At 38.1% G+C, this 20,320-nt stretch overlaps 1 protein-coding gene across 2 annotated transcripts in view; it reads left to right on the top strand.

The window, feature by feature from the left end:
* The window catches only part of DMXL2 (Dmx like 2), a 148,839-nt gene extending 147,412 nt beyond the window's left edge, over positions 1 to 1,427 (top strand). For both annotated transcript variants that reach the window (XM_034994846.1, XM_034994845.1), the window contains exon 44: positions 8 to 1,427. In XM_034994846.1, coding sequence (XP_034850737.1) covers positions 8 to 217 — 210 coding nt within the window. In that variant the 3' untranslated portion in view covers positions 218 to 1,427. The remainder of the gene's footprint in view (positions 1 to 7) is intronic.
* Positions 1,428 to 20,320: the final 18,893 nt, after the last annotated feature.

The following is a 20,320-nucleotide window of genomic DNA, read 5'->3' as shown; positions in this document are numbered from 1 at the left end:
CCAACAGGTTTGGAGGCTGACGGGCCATGGCCTGATTCATTCCTTCAAAAACGAACATGCTAAGCAGTCCATATTCAGAAACCTTGGGGCTGGCGTCATGCATATCGACATCATCCCGGGCAACCGGATCTTTTCCTGTGGGGCCGATGGCACACTAAAAACCAGGGTGTTGCCCAGTGCTTTTAACATCCCCAACAGAATTCTTGACATTCTCTAGACTTCAGGATCGGGGCTTTATTTTTATAAACATTTCAATTAAAATACACTGTAGTAATGAATAGGCATTTCTGCTTCCCAAGCAGCTGTTCACACACTAAAAACAATGCAGAGAATCTCTGTGTGGAATCTGAGACTGACCCAAGCTGAGCGTTGCCCATACAGGTTGGTAGAATGACTGTGCATGTACTTTGTTATCATGCTGACATACTTTAAAACAAAACAAAACCCTAGTGTTGTATGAAGGGTAGCTATTCTTTACAGCCTTTAGCGAACCTGATTCAGAAAACATTTGAGGTTAGAAAGTTAGCCTGTCAGTAAGTTATAATAATGGGAAGGACCTTTATACCAAATTAAGGAGGAAAATGTTGCTGGTTCAGGTTTTTCTTCCTAGTCTTACCACTGATGGAAGCATGCCCGCAGGCTCCTGTGTTCAGGGAAGGATAGTCACGAGGTGTGAGAAGCTCTAGATCACCAGAAACCTTTTCTGCTGTGGCACAGGGTGCAGTGACTAGTTCTCTGCTGGGAGAGGTCATTTCCATTCTTTCCTGCTAATTATTTTTCCTGTTAGTGTTTTTACTGAGCTAGTACTGTAACTTGCAAATGAGTGCAAATTTAAATGCAACGTTTTCCTTACAATTCGCACACTCACATTTTTTTGGACTGCTAGTTTTTCTATTTAAATATCTGCCTTCATGTTAGGAATGTAATATGTGAACATGACATATTTGTAGTTGACCAAACATACCAGTTTAGTACTTTTTCTTTCAGGGTTAAACACCCGCCACATTTAAGGCTATGTTGAAACTACACCAATAGAGCATTTCATATCATAATTTAAATGAATGTTGGGCTTTTTGTGGCCAGTTAATAGTTGATGAGATTGGTGATATTATTTATTACCACAGCCTATTGTATAAACTATGCAGAGTTAAAATATTATTTGCTTATAAATTATTAGCCAGTGTTGTCATATTTTGATGTACCTCCTTGGTTATGACCAAAAAATGTTCTTGAGATATTGAAACCAATGTCTGTGTGTTTAAATGTTTACCAGCAAATTGTCTCATCATGTTAATGAGAATGTTTAATTCCTGTGTGGTAAATAGTAAAATATAATGGCATAAAAGCACCTTTCTCTGAAGGCGATGTGATGTTCGGGCTGTGAAATACATATGTAAAAGAAAAATAAATGTTATTTGTTAGAGTTTTACCTTAGTTTGGTCTGGCCTTCTTTAAAAGTATTTTTAGCTACTTACCCATTTTAAATTTGAGTAAATCTTTGTTAAAAGAATTTTTAAGCTACTAGGCTCTTCATTTATTCACAGATATTTACTGAGTACTTTCTGTAGCAGAAGCCATTCTAGGAAATGGGATGCAGTGGTGAGCCAGACAGAAGGCACTCAGCACTGGGATTTGGTTGGGTAAGAACTAACGTGACTGTACCTTGTCTCGCTTATTGAATTAAATGCTGATTTTGGTGCTGACCCTGGTGAAGGAGCTGAGCTGGGAATAGTGCTTATGTGGAGTCAAGGTGAGGGAAGGAGGATGTCTGAATACATAGAAACACCAATTTGACAAAAAGTACAAATATATACATACACTTACCACAGTTTAGTATGCAGTAAGCTGTGTGTGTTGCATCTTCTCCATCTTTGTATCTATTATACTAAGTAGTACAGCCAATCCAGACGATCTGCAAGAGAATAGAATTTTGAAACAAATTCAGACTTTCGCAGTAGCTGCCACCTTCTTTGAGCTGTTGCTTCACAGTAATCTGGCATATGTCATAATACTTTGTTTTTAAAAAGTTTCAAATACATTTTTAGAAGTTCTAGGTTTGTAAAGAAAAAGTGAGCCAATACTAGGGTTTCCATTTACTCACCACCCCCCACCCTCCGCCGTTTCCCTTACTAAGGTTTCGCATTTGTGTGATATTTGTTAGTACTAATGAACCAGTACTGGTGGATTATATTACGCTTCACCCTTTGTGCTGTACAGTTCAGTGCGTTTTAGCAAATGTATAATGTCATGTATCCATTACAGAATCATACAGAATAGTCTTCATTGCCCTGCAAGTCCCCTGTGTTCATCTCTTCATTCCTCCCTTTTCTCCCAACCCCTGGCAGTCACTGATCTCTCTACTGCCTTTCCTGGAACGTCCTATACGATTGGAATCCTATACGATGCAGCCAGTTCAGATTGTCTTCTTGCGCTGAGCAATATGCGTTAAAGTTCTTTCCTCTTTGGCTTGGTAACTCATTTTTTGAAATCACTGAATATTCCATCTATGAATATCCTGGTTTATCCATGCACCTTTCAAGGACATCTTGATTGCTCCCAGTTTTTCAAGGTGCTATAAACATTTGTCTGCATGTTTGTGTGTAGACCTCTAAGTTTTCAGCTTTGTTGGGTAAATACCCAAGAGTGAGATTGCTTGATCTTATGGTAAGACTAGCTCTGTGAAAAACTGCCAAACTGTTTTCCAAAGTCACTGCACCAATTTGTATTCCTAGCAACAGTGAAGGAATTCTGTTGAGAGTTCCTGAATTCTGAGAGGTCCTGTTTGACATCCTCATGAGCTTTGGTGTTGTCAGTGGGATTTTAGCCATCATAGAAGACATTACAGTGGTATCTCATTGTTTCAGTTTGCAGTTCCCTAATGATACAGGATGTTAAACATCTTTTCATCTGTGTGTTTTCTTTGGTGAGGTGTCTCTTCAGCTCTTTTGCCCATTTTTTAATTGGGTGGTTCTCTGTTGAGTTTTAAGAATTCTTCATGTATCTAGAATGCAAATTATTTTATCAGGTATGTGTTTAGCCAATATTTTCTTCCAGTCTGGGGCTTAGCTTTTCATTCCCTGAAGGGTGTCTTTTGCAGAGCATAAGTTTTTAATTTTAATAAATTCCAACTCCTGTTTTGCTTTCATGTATCATGGTTTTGCTGTTATGTGTAAAAACCGATAAAAAAACCCGGACAATGTCAACTAGATTACCTGCTTTCTCATCTTCTAGAGTTTTTATATTTAGGTCTATGATCCATTTTGAATTGTTTTTAAAGACCTGTGTCTAGATTCATTTTTCTGCTTGTGAATGTCCAATTGTTCTCACACTTTTAGAAAGACTAATCTTTCTTTCTCCACTGAATTGTCTTTGCTCCTTTGTCAAATATCAGTTGACTGTATTGGTGTAGACCCATTTCTGGACTCTATTCTGCTGATCTATTTGTTCTTTTGCCAGTACCATACTGTCTTGATTACTGTAGCTGTATAGTAAATCTTGAAGCATTTTCTGCACCTATTGATTTATCTGATTTTTTTTCTTTAGCCTACTGATATGATTATGTTAATTGATTTTTAAACATTGAACCAGTCTTACAAAAAAACTAGAATAAATCTCAATCATGGTTTATAATTCTTTGCATGCATTTCTGGATTCAGTTTGCTAATATTTTATTGAAGATTTTTTCCTCTTTGCAAAATAGAGAAATCCGTCTGTAGTTTTCCTGTCTTGTAATGTCTTTAGCTGGTTTGGTATTAGATTAAGAGTGGCTTCATAGAAGGAGTTCAGAAGTAGCTCTGCTTCAGTTTTCTCAAAGATTTTAAATAATAGGTCTCATTTCTTCAAATATTTGATAGGATTCACCAATGAAACCATCTGGGCCTGGGGCTTTCCTTTTGGAAGGTTATTAATTGTTGATTCTGTTTCTTTAATAGATATAAGCCTATTAAACAGATACTTCTTTCTCATTTTGTGAATTCTGGTACGTCATATGTTTCAAAGAATAGGTCCATTTCATCTAAATTATCAATTTTGTGGGCATAGGTTCTTAATATTTATTTTCTTTTTAATATACATGGGATCAGTAATGAGGACCCCTCTTTCATTTCTGATATTAGTACTTTGTGTCTTTTATTTTCTCAGCCTAGCTACAGCTTTATCATTTTTTTTAAAAAAGATTTTTTTAAGTAATCTCTACACTCAACCTGGGGCTCGATCTCATAACCCTGAGATCAAGAGTTGCACACTCCACTGACTGAGCCAGCCAGGTGCCCCTACAGGTTTATCATTTTAATTGAATTTTTCAAAGAGCCAGCTTTTGGTTTTATTTACTTTCTCTATTGATTTCCTGTTTTTAATTTCACTGACCTCTGTGCTAATTTTTATTTTTCTTCTACTTTTGGTTTGCTCTTATTTTTGTAGTTTCCTAGAGTAGAAACTTAGATAACTGATTTTAGATCTTCTTTTTAATCAATGCATTCAGTGCTGTAAATTTCCCTCTAAAAGCAATGCTTTTGCCAAGCCCCACAAATTTTGATGTTATGTTTTCATTTGCATTGAGTCCAACATATTTACTCTCTGAGACTTCTTTGAGTTGTGGTATTTAGAAGTGTGTTTAATCTCAAATATTTTAGAATTTTCCACCTGTCTTTGTCATTGACTTCTAATTCAACTTCATTTTAGTCTGAGAGCATACTCTGCTTGATCTCTATACACTGACATGTTAAGGTGTGATTTACAACCCAAAATTTATCTTAGTAAATGTTCCATTTTTACTTGAGAAGAATGTGTATTGTTGTTAGATGATCTAATTTTTAAGTGTCAATTAGGTCCAGTATTGGTGGTGCTGTTAAGTTCAACTATATTCTTACTGATTTTTCTGTCAATTACTGATAAAGGGGTGAAGCCTCCAACTATAGTAGTGGATTTAGCAACTTCTCCTTTCACTTCTGTTAGTTTTTGCCTCCTATATTTAGATGCTGTGCTGTTAGGCATGTTCATGTCAAGGACCATGGACTCCTTTAGCATGTCTTGTTTCTCTTTATTCCTATCATATAGTCGGCTTTGTCTGAAATTAATAAAGCTGCTTTAGCTTTCTTTTGATTTGTGTTAGCATGGTTTTAGCTTTCTCTTTCAATTGATCTGTAGTTTTATATTTTAAGTGGATCTTCGTGTTTGTTTAATCCTAGCTGTCTTATTGGTTTATTTACAGTTTACCTTTAAAGTGATTATTGATACCATTGTATTAGTATCTATTATGTTCATAACTTTGTTGCACTTTCATCATACTCTTTTTGCCTTATTTTAATTGAGCATTTTAAATTATTCCATTTTATTTTCTCTTGTTATATCAATTATCTTTTTAAAAAGGAGTTTAAGAGTTGTCCTAGAGTTTGCAGTGTACTTTTAAAACTAATCTAAGCTATTTTCAGGTAATCTTACACCACATCATAGGGAGTGCAGGGACATTATAACACAGGATTCCCAGCTGCTCCCTCCCATCACTGTAACACTGCTCTGATTTATTTCCTTGTCTGTAATCCCGATACATTGCCACTGTTATTACTTCGAAAAGTTACCTGTTAGGTCAGTTATGAATAGGAAAAAAAGTTTCATTTTACCTTCACTTATTTCTTTTCTAATGCTCTTTCATTCTCGATGTAGATGTTTCTGCCCCATATAATTTTCCATCTCTCTGAAGTACTTCTTTTAACATTTCTTCTAAGGCAGGCCTACTGGCAAAAGAGTCTCAGTTTTTACTGATACGAGAAAGTCCTTTCTTCACTTTGGAAGGACAACTTTACTGGATACAGAATTCTATAGAATTCCACCCCCTACCCCCCCCCAATGCTTTAAATAGTTCATTCTTTTCTTCCTTCCATGGTTTCTGAAAAGGAGTATGACATAATTCTTATTCCTCTACTTACCTTAAGAAGTTGGTGGGCTTCTGATGGCAAAACCCACAAACATGTGGAGTCCATTAAGACGGGGCTCCAGGAGTTTTTAACTTGCAAGCTGGTCCATACTCAGCCTCCAGGAATTTCTTAATTACCTTTTAAGTGTTCCTACCAGTGACTGGCTCTATCAGCTTCAGCTCGAAGTAGGCTGTCATTCCCTGTATCTGCAGGTCTCTTCAGTGTTTGGAGTGGCAGTTTACCCTGGGTTTTCACATCCAGACTCTAATGGATCTAAGAAAATATGTTGATTTTATATTCTGTGCTTTTTTCTTAAGATAAGGACAGGAATGATGACTTCCAAGCTCTGCACATTCAGGCTGAGACTGGAAGTTCTACTTTGTGTTTTTATAAGCATTATAAACTGTTTCTATAGCTAAAATTTTACTGTGCCATGGTATAATTTATATAAAGTTAAATTTGCATGAGTCAATGTTATGTACCCAGAGTACTCATATATTTGGGCTCCACTGGAAATTTTAGAGGATATTGTGATGCAATTATGATGGTATTTTCTCCAGAGAAATGATGATTATTTATGGATTACTTGCTGTACACTAGCCCTGGGCTAAGCAACTTACATAGATTATCTCACTCCCAAAACAAACCTATGAAGCATTATGTCTATTAGAGATAATGCATTTTTAAAATCCCTATTTTTCAAATGAAAATAGTTTGAGACTTAGAGAATTAATTTAACTCAGTAGTATAAAGATTCTAAATTAGTTTGACTCCAGAGTTCACACCCACTTAACCCTACATTATAAACATTCCCCACAGATTCCCTGAAGCTCCTCACAGAAACATAAGCTAGGCATATATTAGTAGGCAGATCTTTGAACTCCATGGGAGATTCTTTAACATAAGCTATGTGTACACAAAAGCTTAGCACCTGAAGCAGGCAAAAACAAATCAAAAACCTTTGACTTACCTCCTACCCAAAACTCAAATCTGAGTCTTGGCTCCTATGTTGCTCCAGAGTAAAGGAGAGTATACACAATGATGAGAAGAGCCAGAGGGAAAAAGCTTGTGAGATTTTATTACCCCAATCCCTAAAGATAAATTGGCCCAGCTCCCCCCCCAGGGTAGATTTCAAGCCTAAATGCTCTGAGAGAGAGATTTCAAAAGGAGGGAGAGAACTTTCTACTGTCAAAGCAGTAAGAAGTTCTAGATTTACCTGCTTACCTGAAACAAACAAACATATACAAAACAATGGTTCTCAAGACATAGAACATCAGGCAGTGGAGGACAGGGATCCCTCAGAGGTGAGCATTATTATTGTCCCAACTTATTACCTGAAGAAAATGTTCAGGCCACCAACAAGGAGGGAAAACCAGGCAAAGCTTGATGGTCTGAGTTAACAAATAGAACTGGGCATCTGGGGAGTGCAAGATAGAGTGGGCTGAGAAGAGGGCTATGAGAGAGGTCTGCAGAATTTCCTCTTCATGTATTCAGCTGAACATGAGTCAGTGCATCTTTAGGAGAAAACTACTGGTGGCCAGGAAAAGAACCACCTGAAAGGATGAGAAGAAACAATTGAATCACACTAAGCTAGAAATAGTTCATACTCTAACCAACCAACCAACCAACCAACCAGGAAACCTCATAATTCACAGGGTGTTAGGTACTCATAAGAGTTTTGCTGCAGTGGGGTGCCTGGGTGGCTCAGTCAGTTGAGCTTCTGCCTTCTGCTCAGGTCATGATCTCGGGGTCCTGGGATTGAGCCCCACGTTGGGCTCTCTGCTGAGCAGGGAGTCTGCTTCTCCCTCTCACTCTCCCTCTGTGCTCTCTCTCTTAAATAAATAAATAAAATCTCTTTAAAAAAAGAGTTTTGCTGCAGTAATGGGACAAAATTAGTGAAAGACACTGCTGTAGTCCCACCTAAGAAATCTAAAAAGGAAAGGATTAAGCTATTTTCAAAAAACTACCAACTCAGAACACAGTTCCAGAATATTTATAGGAATACAAAAAGAACCAGCAAGGTAAAATTCACAATGTTTGACATTTAATAAAAATTACCAAGCATGAAAGGAAGTAGGATAATATGAGCCAACTGAGGAGAAAATTCAGTCCATCAGAAAATGGTCCAGAAATAACACAGGTGACAGAAAATGATATTAAAATAGTTGTTTTAAATACATATATGTCCAAGAAGAGCTTTAGACATGTTAACTGAAGAGAATAAAGCATTTTTAAAAAAATCAAAACTTCTAGAAATAACCTACAGACTGCAATATTTGAGATGAAAAATACCTGGATGGGATTCACAGATTAAACACTGCAGAAGAAAACAGTACTGACTGTGAAAATATAATAGAAATTCCCAAAAGAAACAAACCCTGGAACAAAGTAAACAGCCTCAGTGAGTTGAAGAAAACCATTAAGCAGCTGAATATATGTGTTCTGGGGTTCCTACACAGAATGGGAGGAAAAAATATAATTAAAGAAAGGCTGGGACCCTAAGGGAAGATGGTGGAGTAGGAGGACCCTAAGCTCACCTTGTCCCATGGATGCAACTAGGTAACACATCAGCGTAAATAATCCAGAAAATGACTGGAAGACTGGTAGAACAAACCCCACAACTAAAGGTAGAGAGGAGACCACATCAAATAAGGTGGGGAGGGCAAAGATGCTCAACAAACCATGGCCATCCATGGTCTCGAGGGAGCTGGTGGAGCAGAGAAGGCTGATAAACAGACTATCACACTGGGAAGACGAATCCCCATTTCGTTTGGCTTTGAAAGTGAGAGAGGCCAAATCTTGCAAGTTCTTACAACCATGGGATTTAAAGTCTGGAATTTTAAAAATCAGGCTCAGGGGCGCCTGGGTGGCTCAGTTGGTTAAGCGACTGCCTTCGGCTCAGGTCATGATCCTGGAGTCCCGGGATCGAGTCCCGCATCGGGCTCCCTGCTCAGCAGGGGGTCTGCTTCTCCCTCTGCCCTCTTCCCTCTCGTGCTCTCTGTCTCTCATTCTCTCTCAAATAAATAAATAAATAAAATCTTAAAAAAAAAAAAATCAGGCTCAGCTCTGGGAGAGCCCTAAGGGCATTAGGAAGTGGAGTCTCTGCACTTAAAGGGACAACACAATAAACAGCCAGTGAAAATCCAGCATGGAAGCAGCAGATTGAAAAATGCTGAAGGCAGAAGGGAGAGACAGTGATTTATTCATCTGAGAATGTGGTCCCAAGAGGCAGGGATCTCAAGGAGACCTCTCCAGGAACAAAGGAGCTGGCATGGACCATTTCCCTCCCCTGCTGCCCCCCCCCCCCCCCCCCCGTTCACCCGTGGGAACCAGCCCAGCATCAACACTCACTACCTAACTTGCTTACACCAAGCCCTACCTCCCCACCCTGCACTTTGATCTCATTTTCCAAAATGACCAGCACACCCCTTATTAAAATACACCCCTCCTGGCCAGGGACCAAATACTGCCTACAACAGGCAAAGAGAACCTCTGCAGATGACTGGACTGAAGGAAAAAGCAGCCAGGATTCAATAGCAGAACACATGCAACACACGTAGGAAACGCTGAAGCACCAGCCCCTGGAAAATAGGAGACACTGCACTGCAGGGCACTGTAGGACCTCTTCTTCATAAGAGCATTAAACTTCAAGAGCAGGAGACTTAGCTGACTTTCATAACACACAGACACAGAGACAAAATGAAGAGACAGAGAAATATGTCCCAATGAGAGAACAGGACAAAACCACAGCAAGAGACCTAAGCGAAATGGATATAAGTAAATATGCCTGATAAAGAATTTAAAGTAATGATCATAAAAATACTCACTGGCCTTGAGAAAAATACTGAGGGAAATCAGTAAGACCCTTAACAAAGAGATAAAAAAGAACCAGAGATGAAGAACACAATAAATGAAATTAAAAATACACTTGATGGAATAAATAGCAGGCTAGATGAAGCAGAGAAATGAATTCATGACCTGGAAGATGGAGTAATGGAAATTAATCAAGCCAAGCAAATGAGAGAATAAAGAATTAAGCAAAACAAGAATAGACTTAGGGAACTCAGTGATTCCAGCAAATGTAATAACATTCGCATTAAAGTGATGCCAGAAGAAGAATAGAGAGAAAAGGGAGCAGAACATTTATTTAAAGAAATAATAGCTGAAAAGTTCCCTAATTTGAGTAAGGAAACAGATACCTAGATCTAGGCAGCACAGAGATTCCCCTCAACACACACACCAAATCAACTCAGGAGTTCCACACCAAGACACATAGTAATTAAAATGGCAAAAAGTAGTGATAAAAAAATCTTAAAAGCAGCAAGAGAACAGAAGACAGGTACCTACAAGGGAAAACCCATAAGTCTATCAGGCAATTTTGCTGCAGAAACTTTGAATATATCATGCCACTCCCTTCTGGCCTGCAAAGTGGTGAAAGGAAGGTACTAAATGAGAAAAATATGCAGCCAAGAATACTTCATCCAGCTAGGCTGTCAATTGAAAATAGAAGGAGAAATAAAAAGCTTCCAGGACAAACAGAAAATAAACGAATTTTCAATCACCAAACCGACCCTACAAGAAATATTGGAAGGGGTCCTCTAAGCAAAGAAAGAGCCCAAAAGTAACAGACTAGAAAGGAATAGAGACAATATGCAGTATCAGTCACCTTACAGGCAATACAATGGCACTAAATTCATATCTTTCAATAGTTACCCTGAATGTAAATGGGCTAAATGCCCCAATCAAAAGACAGAGGGTATCAGATTGGATAAAAAAGCAAGATCCATCAATATGTTGTCTGCAGAAGACTCATTTTAGACCCAAAGACACCCCCAGATTGAAAGTGAGGGGGTGGGGCGCCTGGGTGGCTCAGTTGGTTAAGCGACTGCCTTCGGCTCAGGTCATGATCCTGGAGTCCCTGGATCGAGTCCCGCATCGGGCTCCCTGCTCAGCAGGGAGTCTGCTTCTCCCTCTCCCACTCCCCGTTTGTGTTCCCTCTCTCGCTGTGTCTTTCTCTGTCAAATAAATAAAATCTTTAAAAAAAAAAAAAGAAAAAAAGAAAATGAGGGGGTGGAGAACAATTTACCATGCTAACGGACATCAAAAGAAAGCTGGGGTGGCAATCCTTATATCAGACAAATTAGATTTTAAACCAGAGATTAATAAGAGATGAGGAAGGACACTATATCCTACTTAAAGGGTCTATCCATCAAGATCTAACAATTGTAAATATTTATGCCCCTAAATGGGAGCAGCCAATTATATAAGCCAATTAATAACAAAATCAAAGAAACACATCAACAATAATACAATAATAGTAGGGGACTTTAACACCCCCCTCACTGAAATGGACAGATCATATAACCAAAAGATCAACAAGAAAATAAGGGATTTAAATGACATACTGGACCAGATGGACTTCACAGATATATTCAGAACATTCCATCCCAAAGCAACTGAATACACATTCTTCTCTAGTGCCCATGGAACATTCGCCAGAATAGATCACATCCTGGGTCACAAATCAGGTCTCAACTGGTACCAAAAGATTGGGATCTTCCCTGCATATTTTCAGACCACAATGCTTTGAAACTAGAACTCAATCACAAGAGGAAAGTTGGAAAGAACTCAAATACATGGAGGCTAAAGAGCATCCTACTAAAGAATGAATGGATCAACCAGGAAATTAAAAAAGAATTTTAAAAAATGCATGGAAACAAATGAAAATGAAAACACAACTGTTTAAAACCTTTGGGTGCAGCAAAGGTGGTCCTAAGAGGGAAGTATATAGCAATACAAACCTTTCTCAAGAAACAAGAAAGGTTGGGGTGCCTGGGTGGTTCAGTCATTAAGCATCTGCCTTCGGCTCAGGTCATGATCCCAGGGTCCTGGGATTGAGCCCTGCATCGGGCTCCCTGCTCTGTGGGAAGCCTGCTTCTCCCTCTCCTGCTCCCCCTGCTTGTGTTCCCTCTTCCACTGTGTCTCTCTCTGTCAAATAAATAAATAAAATCTTAAAAAACAAACAAAAAAGAAACAAGAAAGGTAAAATACACAACCTAACACTACACCTAAAGGAGCTAGAGAAATAATAGCAAATAAAGCCTAAACCCAGCAGGAGAAGAAAAATAATAAAGATCAGAGCAGAAATCAATGAAATAGAAACCAAAAGAACAGTAGAACAGATCAACGAGACTAGGAGCTGGTTCTTTGAAAGAATTAATAAGATTGATAAACCCTGGCCAGACTTATCAAAAAGAAAAGAGAAAGTACCCAAATAAATACAGTCATGAATGAAAGAAGAGCGATCACAACCAACACTGAAGAAATACAGTTATAAGAACATATTATGAGCAACTATATGCCAGCAAGTGAGACAATCTGGAAGAAATGGATGCATTCCTAGAGACTTATAAACTACCAAAACTGAACCAGGAAGAAATAGAAAACCTGAACAGACCCACAACCAGCAAAGAAATTGACACAGTAATCAAAAATCTCCCAGTAAACGAGCGCCCAGGGCCAGATGGTTTCTCAGAGGAATTCTACCAAACATTTAAAGAAGAATTAATACCTATTCTTCTGAAACTGTTCCAAAAAAATAGAAATGGAAGGAAAACTTCCAAACTCATTTTATGAAGCCAGCATTACCTTGATCCCAAAACCAGACAAAGACCCCATCAAAAAGGAGATTTACAGACCAATATCCCTGATGAACATGGATGCAAAAATTCTCACCAAAATACTAGCCAATAGGATCCAACAGTACATTAAAAGGATTATTCACCACGACCAAGTGGGATTCATCCCTGGGCTGCAAGGTTGGTTCAATATCTGCAAATCAATGTGATACACTACAGTAATAAAAGAAAGGACAAGAACCATAGGATATTCTCAATAGATGCAGAAAAAGCATTTGACAAAGTACAGCATCTTTTCTTGATTAAAACTCTTCACAGTGTAGGGATAGAGGGTACAAACCTCAATATCATAAAGGCCATCTATGAAAAACCCACAGTGAATATAATTCTCAATGGGGAAAAACTGAGAGCTTTTCCCCTAAGGTCAGGGGATGTCCACTATCACCATTGCTATTTAACATAGTATTAGACGTCCTAGCCTCAGCAATCAGACAACAAAAAGAAATAAAAGACACCCGAATCGGCAAAGAAGTCGTCAAACTCTTACTCTTTGCAGATGATATGATACTTTATGTGGAAAACCCAAACGACTCCACCCCAAAACTGCTAGAACTCATACAGGAATTCAGTGAAGTGACAGGATATAAAATCAATGCACAGAAATCAGTTGCATTTCTATATACCAACAATAAGACAGAAGAAAGAGAAATTAAGGAGTTGATCCTATTTACAATTGCACCCAAAACCATAAGATATTTAAGAATAAATCTAACCAAAGAGGCAAAGAATCTGTACTCAGAAAACTATAAAATACTCATGAAAGAAATTGAGGAAGACACAAAGAAATGGAAAAACGTTCCATGCTCATGGATTGGAAGAACAAATATTGTGAAAATGTCTATGCTACCTAGAGCAATCTACACATTCAGTGCAATCCCCATCAAAATACCATCCACTTTTTTTCAAAGAAATGGAACAAATAATCCTAAAATTTGTATGGAATCAGAAAAGACCCCGAATAGCTGGAGGAATGTTGAAAGAGAAAAGCAAAGCCGGTGGCATCACAATTCCGGACTTCCAGCTCTATACAAAGCTGTCATCATCAAGACAGTATGGTACTGGCACAAAAACAGACACATAGATCAATGGAACAGAAGAGAGAGCCCAGAAATGGACCCTCAACTCTATGGTCAACTAATCTTTGACAAAACAGGAAAGAATGTCCAGTGGAAAAAAGACAGTCTCTTCAACAAATGATGTTGGGAAAACTGGACAGCCACAGGCAGAAGAATGAAACTGGACCATTTCCTTACACCACACACAAAAATAGACTCAAAATGGATGAAAGACCTCAATGTGAGACAGGAAACCACCAAAATCCTAGAGAAGAACACAGGCAGCAACCTCTTCGACCTCAGCCGCAGCAACTTCTTCCTAGAAACATCGCCAAAGGCAAGGGAAGCAAGGGCAAAAATGAACTATTGGGACTTCATCAAGATAAGCTTTTGCACAGCAAAGGAAACAGTCAACAAAACCAAAAGACAACCAACAGAATGGGAGAAGATATTTGCAAATGACATATCAGATAAAGGGCTAGTATCTAAAATCTATAAAGAACTTACCAACTCAACACCCAAGGAACAAATAATCCAATCAAGAAATAGGCAGAAGACATGAACAGACATTTCTGCAAAGAAGACATCCACATGGCCAACAGACACATGAAAAATTGCTCAACATCACTTGGCATCAGGGAAATAAAAATCAAAACCACAATGAGATACCACCTCACACCAGTCAGAGTGGCTAAAATTAACACAGGAAACAACAGATATTGGCAGGGATGCAGAGAAAGGGGAACCCTCCTACGCTGCTGGTGGGAATGCAAGCTGGTGCAGCCACTCTGGAAAACAGTATGGAGGTTCCTCAAAAAGTTGAAAATAGAGCTACCCTACGACCCAGCAATTGCACTACTGGGTATTTACCCCAAAGATACAAATGTAGTGATCTGAAGGGGCACATGCACCCCGATGTTTATAGCAGCAATGTCCACAATAGCCAAACTGTGGAAAGAGCCAAGATGTCCATTGACAGATGAATGGATAAAGAAGATGTGGTATATATACACAATGGAATATTGTGCAGCCATCAAAAAAAAAAAAAAAGAATTCTTGCCATTTGCAACGATGTGGATGGAACTGGAGGGTGTTATGCTGAGTGAAATAAGTGAATCAGAGAAAGACATGTATCATATGACCTCACTGATATGAGGAATTCTTAATCTCAGGAAACAAACTGAGGGTTGCTGGAGTGGTGGGGGGTTGGAGGGATGGGGCGGCTGGTTGACAGACATTGGGGAGGGTATGTGCTATGATGAGCGCTGTGAATTGTGCAAGACTGTTGAATCACAGACCTGTACCTCTGAAACAAATAATACATTATATGTTAATAATAAAAAAAATCTGAAAATCCTGCCAAATCTGGCATTGTGAACTAAAAGTGAATTAAAAATTAAAGGAAAACAATCAGAAATAAAACAAAGAACAACAAAACCCCTACGTCCCCCAAAAGTCAAAACTTGATTCAAGTTCTATTGTTTGCTTATTATAAAAGCAGTATATTCTCATTGCAGAAAATAATGAGAAAAATCCTATTAGGAACACTCATAATCCGACTAACCCAGAGGTTGGACAAAACTCAAAAAACCACTTTGTGTCTCAATTTCAAATCCTTCTCTGTGCAAGTACACAGACACACACGCACATACACACATGCACTGGTATTAGTGAATGCTCTTTTTGTACCTTAGTTTTATATCCATATTGTGTTCTATTTTCTGGATAAATCATAACTTAGTCAACCAGTCTCCTTTTTTAAGACATTAAAAATTATTTCCAGCTTCTCCCTAATTCATATGACACAGGGCATGTATAATTGGCTGAAAATCAATTAGAAATAAGAAGGCCAAAAAGATTTTACAGCAAAATAATTATCAATATGTGGAAAATCCAATAACTGGGGCTATTCATTGGTGATCAATTTCTCATTTTCTAAAAGAAATTTTTATTTTTTTTAAAGGATTTTATTTATTTGACAGAGAGAGCAGAGAGGCAGACAGAGGGAGAGGGAGAAGCAGGCTCCCCACTGAGCAGGGAGCCCGATGCGGGGCTCGATCCCAGGACCCTGGGATCACAACCCGAGCCAAAGGCAGCGGCTTAATTGACTGAGCCACCCAGGCGCCCCCGAAATTTTCATTTTCACCAGAGTTTTTTATGACCATTACAATAAGAATAGTTAGCTAGAAGTTCTTAGGCCTTTATATGTATCAGTGTCAGAATTTAAACTAGATCAGTCTTAACTGAATGCTTTTTGACTGAGTAATTTTTAACCACATTGTTGGCCACTGGCAAGTAGGCATATTTATAGCACCTTTTCTGACTAATAGGGCCTTTCCTCCTAATCTGTTCATATACAATTAACAAAAGATTTTCATTATTTTCTGTTTTTGCTCTGGTCATATGAATAAAATTCTGTTTCCTTGCTTAAAAACAAAACAAAGTGCTGATAGGAAAAATCTTCAGCCAAGAATATTCTATCCAGGCTATCATTCAGAATAGAAAGAGAGAGAGAGTTTCTATGGCAAACAAAAACTAAAGGAGTTTATGACCAGTAAAACAGCCCTACAAAAAAATGTTAAAGGGGACTCTTTGAGTGGAAAAGAAAGACCATAAATGGGAGTATGAAAAATAAGTGTATCTGGAAACATCAGTCAAGGGATTCACAAAATAAAAGGATATAAAATAGGACACCATATAACTAAAAGATGAGGGAGGAGAGGAGTAAAGAATAGGTTCAAACTTAAGCAACCATCAACTTCGTATAGACTGCTCTATGCAGAAGATGTTACATACAAAGCTAATGGTAACCACAAATCAAAAATCAGTAGTAGATATGCAAAATATAAAGAGAAAGGAATCCAAGTATATCACTAAAGAAAACCAGCAAACCATGAAGGCGAACAAGAAAGGATCAGAGAAAACTACTGAAACCACCACAAAACAAGTAACAAAATGGCAAAAATACATATGTATTGATAATTACTTTGAGTGTAAATGGACTAAATGCCCCAATCAAAAGACATAGAGTGGCAGAGTGGATAAAAAACAACAGCAACAACAAAAGACCCATCTATATGCTGCCTACAAGAGACTCATTTCAGACCTAATGACACATGCAGACCAAAAGTGAGGGGGATGGAGAAACACTTATGCAAATGAAAGTGAAAAGAAAGCTGGAGTAGCAATACTTATATCAGACAAAATAAACTTTAAAATGAAGACTGTAACAAGAGACAAAGAAGGCATTATATAATAACAAAGGTGACAATCCAACAAGAAGATATAATAATTATAAATATTTATGCACCCAACATGGGGGCACATAATACATAAATCAGTTCATAACAAACATAAAGGAACTAACCGATAGCAATACAATAATAGTAGGGGCCTTTAACACCCCACTTGTATCAATGGACAGATCCTCCAAACAGAAAATAAATACAGTGGGTTTGAATGAGGAATTGAACCAGATGGACTTAACAGATATATTCAGAACATTCCATCCTAAAACAGCAAGAATACACATACTTTTCACATGCACATGGAACATTCTCCAGAATGGATCACTTGGTAGGCCACAAAAGAAGTCTCAACAAATTCAAGAAGATCAAATACATAGTGGTTAAATAATATGCTATTAAACAGTGAATGGGCCAACCAAGAAATTGAAGAGGAAATCAAAAATTCATGGAGACAAATGAAAATGAAAACACAAAGTCCAAAATCTTTGGGATGCAACAAAAGCTGTTCTGAGAGGGAAGTTTATAGCAATACAGGCCTACTTCAAGAAGCAAGAAAAATCTCAAACAACTAAACCTTACACCTGGGAGCTGGGAAAAGGAGAATAAACAAAACCCAAAACCAGCAGAAGGAAGAAAGTAATAAAGCTTAGAGCACAAATAAATGATAAATAAATAAAGAATAGGACAGATCAGTGAAACCAGGAGCTGGTTCTTTGAAAGGATCAACAAAATAGCTAAATCTTTAGCCAGACTCATTAAAAAAAAAAAAAAAAGGAAAGAGAAAAAGAAAGAAAACGTGAACAAAATCAGAAATTGTGGTGAAATAACCACCAACACCACAGAAATAAAAAAGGCAAGAGAATGTTATGAGCAATTATATGCTAAAAATTAGACAACCTAGAAGAAATGGATAAATTCCTAGAAACATCTAACCTACCAAAACTGAAGCAGGAAGAAACAGAAAATTTGAACAGACTAATTACCAACAATGAAGTTGAATCAGTAATCAAAAAACTCCAAAATGAAAGTCCAGGACCAGATGTCTTCACAGGTGAATTCTACCAAGTATTTAAAAAACGGTTAATACCTATTCTTAAACTATTCAAAAAAAAAAAAAATACAAGAGGAAGGAAAACTTCCAAATTCATTCTGTGAGGCCAGCATTACCCTGATGCCGAAACCAGATAAGGACACTACAGATAAAGAGAACTACAGGCCGGGCGCCTGGGTGGCTCATTTGGTTAAGCGACTGCCTTTGGCTCAGGTCATGATCCTGGAGTCCCTGGATCGAGTCCCGCATCGGGCTCCCTGCTCAGAAGGGAGTCTGCTTCTCCCTCTGACCCTCCCGACCCTCCCCCCTCTCATGTGCTCTCTCTCTCAAATAAATAAATAAGTAATCTTTAAAAAAAAAAAAAAAAGAGAACTACAGGCCAATATCGCTGAAGAACACAGATCCAAAAATCCTCAAGAAGATATTAGCAAACTGAATCCAACAATATATTTAAAAAATCATTCACCATGATCAAATGGGATTTATTCCTGGGATGCAAGGTGGGTTTAATATTCACAAATCAATCAGCATGATACCTCACATGGATAAAAACTATGTGACCATTTCAGTAGATGCAGAAAAAGCATTTGACAATGTATACATCCACTCATGATGAAAACCTTCAACAAAGTAGGGTTAGAGGGAACATAGTAAAGGCCATATATGAAAAAGCCACAGCTAACATCATACTCAGTGGTAAAAATCTGAGAGCTTTTCCCCTAAGATTGGGAACAAGACAAGGATGTCCACTCTCACCACTTTTATTCATCATAATACTGGAAGTCCTAGCCACAGCAGTCAGACAACAAAAAGAAATAAAATGTATCCAAGTCAGCAAGGAGGAAATAAAATTTTCACTCTTTGCAGATGACATGACACTATAGATAGAAAACCCTAAAGACTACCAGAAAACCACTAGAACGGATACATGAATTCAGTAAGGTCATAGGATACAAAATCAATATATAGCAATCTGTTGCATTTCTATACACTAATAATGAAGTAGCAGAAAGAGAAATCAAGAAAATAATCCCATTTACAACTGCACTAAAAATAATAAAATACCTAGGAATAAACTTAACCAAGGAGTGTCTCTTAGAGACCTGTACTCTGAACACTATAAAACACTGATGAAAGAAACTGAAGACACAAACAAATGGAGAGCTAGTCCATGCTCATGGATTGGGAGCACAAATATTATTAAAATGTCTATACAACCCAAAGCAATCTACAAATTCAGTGCAATCCCATTAAAAATAACACCAACATTTTTCACAGAACTAGAACAATCATAAATTTGTATGGAAACAGAAAAGACCCCAAATAGCCAAAGTCATCTTGAAAAAGAAGAACAAAGCAGGAGACATCACAATCCCAGACTTCAAGGCATATTACAAAATATAATCATCGAGACGGGGTGGTACTGACACAAAAATAGACACGTAGATCAATGGAACAGGAACAGAATAAGGAGCCCAGAAATAAACCCATGATTATATGGTCAAGTAATCTTTGACAAAGCAGGAAAGAATATCCAATGGAAAAAAGTCTCTTCAACAAATGGTGTTGGGAAAACTGGACAGCAACATGCACAATGAAACTGGACCACTTTCTTACACCATACACAAAAATAATCTCAAAATGGATGAAAGACCTAAATGTGAGACAAGAACCCATCAAAATCCTAGAGGAGAACACAGGCAGCAACCTCTTCAACCTCAGCCGCAGCAACTTCTTCCTAGAAACATCGCCAAAGGCAAAGGAAGCAAGGGCAAAGATGAACTATTGGGACTTCATCAAGATAAAAAGCTTTTGCACAGCAAAGGAAACAGTCAACAAAACCAAAAGACAACCGACAGAATGGGAGAAGATATTTGCAAATGACATATCAGATAAAGGGCTAGTATCCAAAATCTATAAAGAACTTATCAAACTCAACACCCAAGGAACAAATAATCCAAGAAATAGGCAGAAGACAAAAACAGACATTTTTCCAAAGAAGACATCCAAATGGCCAACAGACACATGAAAAATTGCTCCACATCACTCAGCATCAGGGAAATCCAAATCAAAACCTCAATGAGATACCACCTCACACCAGTCAGAGTGGCTAAAATTAACAGCTCAGGAAACAACAGACGTTGGCGAGGATGCAGAGAAAGGGGAACCCTCCGACACTGTTGGTGGGAATGCAAGCTGGTGCAGCCACTCTGGAAAACAGTATGGAGGTTCCTCAAAAAGTTGAAAATAGAGCTACCCTACGACCCAGCACTGGGTATTTATCCAAAGGATACAAAAATACTGACTCGAAGGGGCACACGCACCCTAATGTTTATAGTGAAACTATGGAAAGAGC

The sequence above is a fragment of the Mirounga leonina genome, unplaced genomic scaffold, assembly GCF_011800145.1.
Source record: "Mirounga leonina isolate KUSES-001 unplaced genomic scaffold, KU_Mleo_1.0 Mir_91, whole genome shotgun sequence".
NCBI classification, from domain to species: domain Eukaryota; kingdom Metazoa; phylum Chordata; class Mammalia; order Carnivora; family Phocidae; genus Mirounga; species Mirounga leonina.
Note: the sequence above shows the minus strand (reverse complement) of the source record. Positions and strands in the feature narration are given on the sequence as shown.